The following is a 9,189-nucleotide window of genomic DNA, read 5'->3' as shown; positions in this document are numbered from 1 at the left end:
GCTTAATTTAATCCAATACAATATGTTCCCTTGTCTCACCCCGCTCTCTCAGCATCGCTAGGGGTGAGTTAAAGAGGGTGGGTGGCTTTTTAAAACTGTGCCGATCTCAATTCAGCGTGAAACCTCATCCCATTATGATTGATCTAATCCTGATTGGAGCGGACAGGTTTTTTTACTTTCGCGGTGTATCGGTGGTCTGTGTCCGTGCCTGTAGATAGATTTCAGAAATGATCTCTCGTTACACACATAGTATCTGTCATGCTTAAAGTTAACATACAGGCATACTGATTTTATAATATGTATGTTAACAATGTGATCATATTTCGACAAACATTATTTTTCATGAACAAATTTATACAAGAAATATTAAATACGCTTTCTTAAATATTTTTTTCTGAATTAAACACTTAATATTTATTAATATAATTAAAAATATTTATTTCCAATTTGGATAACTTTGAAAAAAAAAAAGATTTCTCCTAATCTACAGTATATCCTAAGATTTGTATAAATATTCGTTTGGTCTATCATTACTTTTTTTTTTTTGATTTCTTTTCTTTTAACTTTCTCTATCTAAAATTTTACTTAACTCTGAATTTTATAACTCTTATATAAATTATACAATCTATACAATTATACATTATACAAAATCTCTAATTTATTAACCGCCATTCTACTGGTACTTTCATCTCTGTTTTTATCTCGTTCTTGTTGATCAAGCGACACGGTAGCGTTGCGACTCCAAATACATAATATAATTAATCTACGACACTCGATGTTTCGTATTGAAAAATTTCTGTTATTTGAAATAATAATCCAAATAGTGATAGCAAGAACACGTTCTGTTTTAACGATGTTACATTTGTTATTTTCGACGTAAGATAAATATCTTCAGCTGCTTCAATTCTTCAATCTGCGGATTAGACGATAATCCACGAAAATCGATTTACCAGAGCGTAAAAGTGATTTTTAAAATACCGACTAGGATGCTTTTATCTTGAGATCTCGAAAGATCATTTAAAAATATTGTAATTTAATAAACGGGAATAATACGTGATAAGAAAAATATGTTTTGCTTAAATTTTTTTATATTTTTATTTATTTAATATATATTGAAGTTTTGGAAAGAGATATCTTTGGACTGGCTCCAACAAACCATAAATTATATCTTGAAATGTAATCAGTTTCTTAAATTGTCTTGAAATCGTAGTGCAGCATTATAGATTCTCGTCAGTCTAAACACAGACAGATAAGCGATGAATCATTAACATTACACATATGTGTTTCACGAATAATATATTATATTAATATATTATATAAGAAGAATATTAAGTTTTTTTTTTAAAGTAATACGTGTTAAAATTCTCTAATAATGAAGAAATTGGTGTTAAAGATTATTTGGGGATAAATTGCTCTGGGCAAAAGTTAGTTTTTTTTTTCCTTTGCATTCTTTCTATGAGAGATTATGTCGCGCTGACTTCGAGAATCAATAATTAATTTCTGATGGGTCTTTCGCGTTCTTTCGACAGTTACTGTTTGCAATAGGGATTGCGAGCCTTGCGGTGACCTGTCAGAGGGTACAAGCGGAGGAGATGGATTTGTTGCACAGCTGTGTACACTGCTTAATGTAGAAGGTACCGAGCTCGGAAATTGCTTTTGTGCTGGTTAAGGTGAATCCCTAAATCCGAAAGCTAACTACGATTTGCTCGTTTTTTAGCCGAAGTGTATCATTAACGCCTATCGAATTGCGCGATAATGAAAATTATTATCGGATTGTACGTATTACTAAATATTTACGATTCGGTAGTAATTCTCATTTTTTACGCTTTTATTCATTCTTTTAGAATTTAATTATCTAGTTTTTAATTTAGATTTATTTAAATAAAATCTCTTTCTCAACCTTTATGTCGCAAATATATACAGATGTATTTACCACGTTAAATCATGTTATGATTTTCCATCGCAGATTCGTAATTCACGAAATTGCTGTCAGTTTCACCTTCTTCCAAATTATCCACGCTCATTAGTTTTTTTTCTTTTGACATATCGTATTCTTCACCGAGTTGTCTGTATGTCTGCGCGCGGTTTTCCAAAATTTCTCTAATAATTTCTGTAAAAAAATTGTGCGGCTAAATTATTTTATAAATTTATTTATAGAGCTATTATCGCAAAACTAAATCTCTGTCCAGTCTATTTCATTCTTACATTTTAAATGAAATTCGAGAAAAAATAAACATATTTTTGCTGGTTTATCTTTAGCTCAGCCTTACCCATTAACAATTCTCTGCTCTCAATCATGTTGCCCATCTCCTTTTTAACTTCCTTCATCAACCACGGCATGAAACCTTCTTCGACATCTGCAACAAGTTATGTTTGCGGCATCTTAATAAGTTATTGATAAAATGAAAAATAAAATATCCAAGGACGAAAAGAAACTTAATCAAAAGATACAATCAACAAATAAAGAGAAATTAAGAAACCTTTATGGTTAACAAATTCAGAAAAAGTAGTCAGTATTTCTTGCATGCTCACGAACCGGCCTTGATTTCGTCCAATAAGTAGCCAGACATTTTCAGGCCTTCCAGAACTGCGGGTAAAAGTTCAGCAATGTATCCCGTTAACAATACAGCCGCCGCGACTCGTTCCTCGGTTTCTTGCTGAGTCTTCATTTCTTTTTCATGTTGTTTCAGGCGTCGATCCTGAAATTGATTGAAAACAGATTTTTTTAAAAATCTTTTACGCGCCCGATACACGCTTTTCATATCTATGATAACGTAAAAAAAATAGGCGAGATACTTAAAAGATCGAAGAGTGCCGAAATATTAAAGAATTAAAATAATACCTTTTCTTCTCTACGTCTCCTCTCCTCTTCCGCCAATCGTTGCTCTTCAGCTTTCTCAGCAGCGTATAGTTCGTGGAACCTTCTCTGCTGTTCCTTAAGAGTAGCGATTTCCTCTTCTTCTAAAACCTCGATTAGACCTTGCTCAATAGTCTTGCCTACTAATACCTCGAGAATTGGTTGAACTTCAGTGTCAAAATCAAAGAGCTGGAAATATCATAGAATAAATATTATGTTCTACAAAATATTCATTATGGTCTACTAGTGTCATGATAACACATCAAACACGTACCTCTCCTGGTTCGATTTGAGTGCAAGCGTCTTGACCAATCTTGCTAGGAAAATAACTTGGTGGTTCCGGTTTTTCCAAAAAGTAATCGGTTTGTGTGGCTACTTCGGATTCGTCCGGCTTTTCGGCCAGCTAAAATAAATCAATATTAAAATTTGAATTTACGCCTTATTTATCATAATAAAAAATAACAATTAATTGCTATAACGAAAAACAAATATACGAATTTTATATAATTTACCTCCTCGAGAAAGATTTCGGTTTGCACTGGTTCGTGCTTTCTCCCAGGAACCGGAGGAGGTGAACCCGTCCTCGCGACGAGTGCTTTGCAAGCTTGCATCTGAGCACGTTTCCTCGCCAAGTGTCTTCGTCTCGCTTCCGCTTGCCTCGCTGCTATCGATTGTTCCCCATCGATCTAGAAAAACATGTGAATTTCATGAAAAAAAGTTATAATTCTTTTACTTTGAAAGACTCGCGGGGGGTACTTACTAGAGCAGGAACGGGAGCAAATGTACTTCCGCGAGCCACGCGACGATCAAACATGATGTTCCCGAAAGGAACCGATTGTTCCCTGCAAAATAACCATCGATTTATAGTGAAATGCGTTTCTTAACAGTCATCAAACAAATCTGAAAAAAGCTCAGCTGAGTTTAACATGCTGAGTAATGTTGCTGCAACACTCGTCGCTTTTGGACAAACATCGACAAACTTGGCAATAATAAGTTTCTTTAAGAAATTGTAATATATATATAAAATATATACATAAATATTTTGCCAATCTTTTGATTAATTTTTTTTGTCGTTTAGTCTTGCCAATTCTCCAATTTATGAGTCAAGATATATAATAATACGAAATCCAATTGCTCTCTCGGCTATTGTCGATGAGTATATACTAACTATATAAATATATATATATTTATATAAAATAAAATGATTAAAAGATTATGTCACGCTATGCAGCAAATTATAATATATATAAAAAAAAAAAATGATTTTTAAATGTATATGCAATCTGTTATTGAAAATTATATTCGCGTCAGGTACATCTGTCTGTTCGCATTTAATGAAGCATGGATTTTAATCGCATAGTAATAAAACATCGATGGTGTCTACGACCCTACTGCACGCTAATGTTTCCGATAATAATCACGACAATGTCCATCGCACGCATAGTAAAATTTAATATGTATTGACGACATACTTTTACGTGCACAGCACATTTAGATTGGTCTACGTATATTTACAGATGATTTGCGATAATTTCTTAAAAGAATATAAATTGCTTTTTTACATTTATAACAAAAATCAGTTGTTAATATTTATTTTATTTTATCAATAAGATAAAATTATTGTAGATTAAAATCGGGCATTTTGTTTGAAAAACATAATCCTATATTGTACCAGATTTATTTATATTATTCGAAAAATCTCGATAATAAAAGGGAAGTAAAAGTTAATATTATCGATCATCAAATACAATTTCCGTTCTATGAGAATTTAAAACGTAGTGCACCAGGAGCGACAATGTTTTAGAGAGAGAGAGAGAGACAATTCGAATGCGACCGCAAGCGCACGAGAATAAATCGGGTCGACGAGAAGAAAAAAAAGCGGAGAGAAAGCAGCTGCTATCAAATAAAAGATCAGTGATAAGTGTGGTGTCACTTGGTATAAGGTGTTTTCGTTACCCGCGGAGCCTCGGCAGCATATTCATCATGCCCTCGATCGGTGCCAACTTTTTTGGTAAAGCTCGCGGCGCCTGCGGGAATCTGCTAGAAAAACAATTCCCGCTCTTCTTATACGCCCTTTTCCTCCTCTCGAAGTGCCTCTCATCATTTTTCATTCACGCACTTTAATCGAGCTTATCGTTGCCCGTTGATTTTTAAATCAGAAACACCTTTCGCGTTTTCATATTATACGCGTGCTTATTGAGAAGGCGGTGAAATTTTTTCGCACACTTCTTTTGGCCGATCGATTATATTTCAGCAACATCTACGTCGTCTTGGGCATCAAATTTTTGGTGGAGATGATATGAAACGAACGTAAGATTCGATATCGTGATTTGCATCTGCGAAAAGTTTCGAGGTCGCATTATCGCACGATGCAAATCAAATGCAGTGGACGGAAAGAGACTTTTCAGGGTCAAAGATTTTTAATTTTGAACTAGTACAATTTTTTCTAGTAAAGCATAATTATACTTACGAAGATATTAAAAAAAAATAACCCTTTTATTTTATATAATATATAACTTTCGAAAATTGAGATAAATATTTCTCCGAATGAAAGCGCTTTGTTGAATAAGAGAGCATCATGAATTCCGCTCCTATAAATCTACTCCTGCTGATTGTAAAAAGATAGTGAGGATATGCTAATTGAACAGCCGGGACTACGGTGTCCATAACGCGACCTATTACGTAACCTCGGCGTCACTTACGGCGGTTCGCTCCTCTTGAATCTTCTCGCCCGCTCGTCTAAGGTCGAGGCCGTGGCGATGGCAGTGGCGTTCATCATGCCGAGAGAGAAGTCCACGGTAGCCTTGAGGGCAGCCGGACATCTGGCGTTATGACTACTGTGACGTACCTCCGGTCTCTTGGCCAGCGACACTAGCGGTTTGAACCTGCCCTTAACCGAACATCCGTCCGTCGCCTCTTCGTCGTTTCCGCTGGGCGCGATACCGAGCAGGGCCGCCACTTCCGGTGGAGGCATTAAAAATTCTCCTGTCTTTACTGTCGTGATGAATGGCTTTTTCTGCGGCGAGATAGATTTCTTGGGCGATCTGCGACCTTGTTCGGCCTCGGTTTGTTCCTGTATCTTTTTTAATTTCGCGTTGAGTATCTCGTTGAAATCCTCCGTGGATAGGATGATGCTGGGTTTAATTATAGGCGGTCTTTCCTCGTTTAAGCTATCCTGACTCTTACTATGGTGCTTCTTCCTCAGAGGATTGGCTTGATTCGATTGTAGATTAGCCAGAACCAGATGTTCATTGGATTTGCTGATGCGTCTACAGTTATAGAGATCATTCTTTGCGTTTTTCATGTTCTTGAGATTGGTAGCGAGTCGCGGCGCGTTCATTCCATCGTCCTCGTTGATGTGTAGGAGCGGCAGACTCGAGTCCAGGCCATCCTTCTGTAGGATCGTGAAGGCCGGCGGATTCTTCGCCTCATGATCGAAAGATCCCGCGTCCGTCGACGGCGCCAGAGCCGAAATACCGGCTGGCATCCTTCTAATTTTTTCAGACGCACGATTGCGCGACGGACATCGTGAATCGATCGAAGACAAATAAGTTTATGCGACGTGTTTCGCCTTTCAAGCGTGATTTCCCTTTAAAATTTCAAAAATTACTTATTCGAGTGATTTTATTCGTTATAGGAAGGGAGATGTGCCTCGAAAATCTCAGATAAAACAATTATGATCCATTGATCGCTCATTGATCGTCTGCATTTGCGAAGTGAGAACATAGCAAAGTTCACGCGAGCGTGATGTTTGTAATTATTTCTTGAATTATTCACCGTTGAAGTCACGAGATCTAGCTACGACTAAGTTGGTTTAATTGTGAAATATGAGCAGTAATTTTGCAATACTTAACGCTCATGGCGAAAAAATATGTTTGTATTAATCCTGACAAAATAATATGTAAAAAAAGGTGAAGATTTTTATGCAAATATTATTTGGACATTTAAATACACGATGAGACACATACATATAAACAGTATTATTATCAAGAGAAATTATTCTGTTTTAAACAACTTTTACTGTTATCAGACGAATTTTAATTTTTGGATTTGCAATATTTTTCTATAAATAACGTACGTGTTTGTTATGTAAATCGTTGCGCTTTTATCATTATGAATAGACAGAGATCATTTCGCGTATTTATAACATGAAAGTTAGAAAGTTTCCGAAATTATATCGATCTTAATATCCTTATCAATCTGTTTATATTGATACGTACTGTGCGAAACTCGCGCCGAATCGGCCGTTTTGCTGGTCGTGGAAGATCGAGAAAGAAAAATGTTGTGGTCGTTCGTTGAATACGGTCGCGACATTACTGACCGTTTCGCGGGGGAGTTCAGAGACTGGACAATGTCCTTAGAATCGACCGATATAGACCGCAGTCAGGTTGCACATATATTTTCACCCCGCGCGACCGGCCACTCAATAATGCTGACCACCGCGAATGTTGCGCATGCTTAAGTCCACCGACAGAGGGTGGAATACGGTTGGGGTTCCGCCACTCGCCTAGGGAACCTGTCCGGGAACTTACAAACCTAGCAACACTTCAAGGTGAAATCGCGTATTTGATCGCGTTGGTCTATCGCAAAAACTCTTATACCTCAAATCACGATTTAGGCGAATAAAATACGCGCAATTCTTAATTTTATAATAAAAGAAATATTACATATATGTATGTCACACTGAGTTGAAAAAAATCGCTCATAAATAATTTTAATGTCAAGGTTTCTTATCTTTCAAAATTCTTTCGAAGATGTAACTGATTGCTTTACTGTGTAGCCGTAATAAGTATATGCACGCGATAGAACGATAGGTTCTATCGTATATAAATGAATTATGAGATGAGTAAGGCATTTTGTTATCATGCGATTTATGCAAATAATGCGCATGAACGGTTGGGGTTCCGCCACTCGCCTAGGGAACCTGTCCGGGAACTTACAAACCTAGCAACACTTCAAGGTGAAATCGCGTATTTGATCGCGTTGGTCTATCGCAAAAACTCTTATACCTCAAATCACGATTTAGGCGAATAAAATACGCGCAATTCTTAATTTTATAATAAAAGAAATATTACATATATGTATGTCACACTGAGTTGAAAAAAATCGCTCATAAATAATTTTAATGTCAAGGTTTCTTATCTTTCAAAATTCTTTCGAAGATGTAACTGATTGCTTTACTGTGTAGCCGTAATAAGTATATGCACGCGATAGAACGATAGGTGGAAAATGAATTATGAGATGAGTAAGGCATTTTGTTATCATGCGATTTATGCAAATAATGCGCATGAAAAAATCAGATTTAGAGCATGATCGGGGATAGTATGAATATGGATTATATTTTATGTAACAATTTGCAATATAATTTTTACTTATAGTTATATTAAATTATATTTCCAGTTTTTCAAAACTGTACAATTACGTGTCGTTTTTTATGTATGATTGTATGTATCGCAATCATATTATATCCGAAATTTTATGTAGTATTTATCAATATAACTATATAAATTTACTCTCAGCAAATAAAGTTGATTGAGTGGTATTTTTTGAGAAAGATCTCGTAAAGATATGGTCGTTTATATGAATTCTACAAATAATATAACTTTTAATTTCTGCAAATTTTATCGTAATATCGAGATTTATGATGAGGTATTCTTCTCAATAAAGTTTTTGACATATTACAAGAAGGAATTGATATAACAAATTGACCGTCGAGATTCACAAAATGATAAGAGAAATTTGACAATATAGAAGTTTATCGTCGAGTTCGTGCGCGGTATAATAAGAGATCGTTTTTTCGTTTTTGCATGAGAGTAATTGCCTGATTGATCGATTTATAGTCGAATAGTGCCACAAATAGTGACCAATGGTTATTGTATTTACGATCGTCGAAAATAGTTTATCATACGTTATTGCTCCATCAGCTCCTAAAATAGAAATCACTGTGTATTTCAGAATTATCTTTTTTATCTTCAAAATTGCCTTATTCGTGCTAAGCAAATAAAAAATTTTTTAACTAATTTTTATTAGTCTTATTAGTATATAGAGCTTTTATTAGTTAATTTAATTTTTATTGAAGAAGTGATCACGATTAAATGTGAATTTTTAATACATTTTGTATTAATGCGATATGTGCAGTAAAGACGTGAATTTTTATCGCATTTTATATTAATATTAATAAGCTGCGGATGTCCTTGAAGAAATTTCTGACTGGTTTTTCGCGTTTTGTGTAAAACGTCGCGTGCGATTATATATATATATTTAAAAAGTCGATATTTGCTGTTAGAAAAACGATAAAATAAGTAGAACATTTTTATGTGCGTAATTTTACT

General features: G+C 35.2%; 1 protein-coding gene across 2 annotated transcripts; it reads right to left on the bottom strand.

Moving 5' to 3' along the window:
* Nucleotides 1-616: 616 nt before the first annotated feature.
* Nucleotides 617-7,179, bottom strand: LOC115242981 (radial spoke head protein 3 homolog B). 2 transcript variants are annotated; one of them, XM_029819621.1, is made up of 11 exons: nucleotides 7,078-7,179; nucleotides 5,560-6,446; nucleotides 4,814-4,894; nucleotides 3,618-3,699; nucleotides 3,370-3,543; nucleotides 3,132-3,260; nucleotides 2,843-3,046; nucleotides 2,537-2,699; nucleotides 2,271-2,357; nucleotides 1,934-2,110; nucleotides 617-1,235 (listed from the first exon to the last, which is right to left on the bottom strand). In XM_029819621.1, exons 2-10 carry the CDS (start codon nucleotides 6,342-6,344, stop codon nucleotides 1,938-1,940), a joined length of 1,878 nt encoding a protein of 625 aa, XP_029675481.1. In that variant the 5' UTR covers nucleotides 6,345-6,446; nucleotides 7,078-7,179; the 3' UTR covers nucleotides 617-1,235; nucleotides 1,934-1,937. The 2 variants fall into 2 exon arrangements, with proteins under 2 accessions (XP_029675481.1, XP_029675482.1); XM_029819622.1 differs by lacking the exon at nucleotides 4,814-4,894.
* Nucleotides 7,180-9,189: the final 2,010 nt, after the last annotated feature.

The sequence above is a fragment of the Formica exsecta genome, unplaced genomic scaffold (assembly GCF_003651465.1).
Source record: "Formica exsecta isolate Colony F162 unplaced genomic scaffold, ASM365146v1 scaffold662, whole genome shotgun sequence".
Classification (NCBI taxonomy): Eukaryota; Metazoa; Arthropoda; class Insecta; order Hymenoptera; family Formicidae; genus Formica; species Formica exsecta.
Note: the sequence above shows the minus strand (reverse complement) of the source record. Positions and strands in the feature narration are given on the sequence as shown.

What these genes read in the sequence shown, in the direction of transcription:
- LOC115242981 (XM_029819621.1), bottom strand. Translation starts at nt 6,344, where the DNA reads ATGCCAGCCGGTATTTCGGCTCTGGCGCCGTCGACGGACGCGGGATCT. An exon ending in GGAGACGTAGAGAAGAAAAG is followed by an intron (nt 2,700 to 2,842) that starts GTATTATTTTAA and finishes AATCAATTTCAG; the next exon opens with GATCGACGCCTGAAACAACA. An exon ending in GAGCAGAGAATTGTTAATGG is followed by an intron (nt 2,111 to 2,270) that starts GTAAGGCTGAGC and finishes ATTTTTTTACAG; the next exon opens with AAATTATTAGAGAAATTTTG.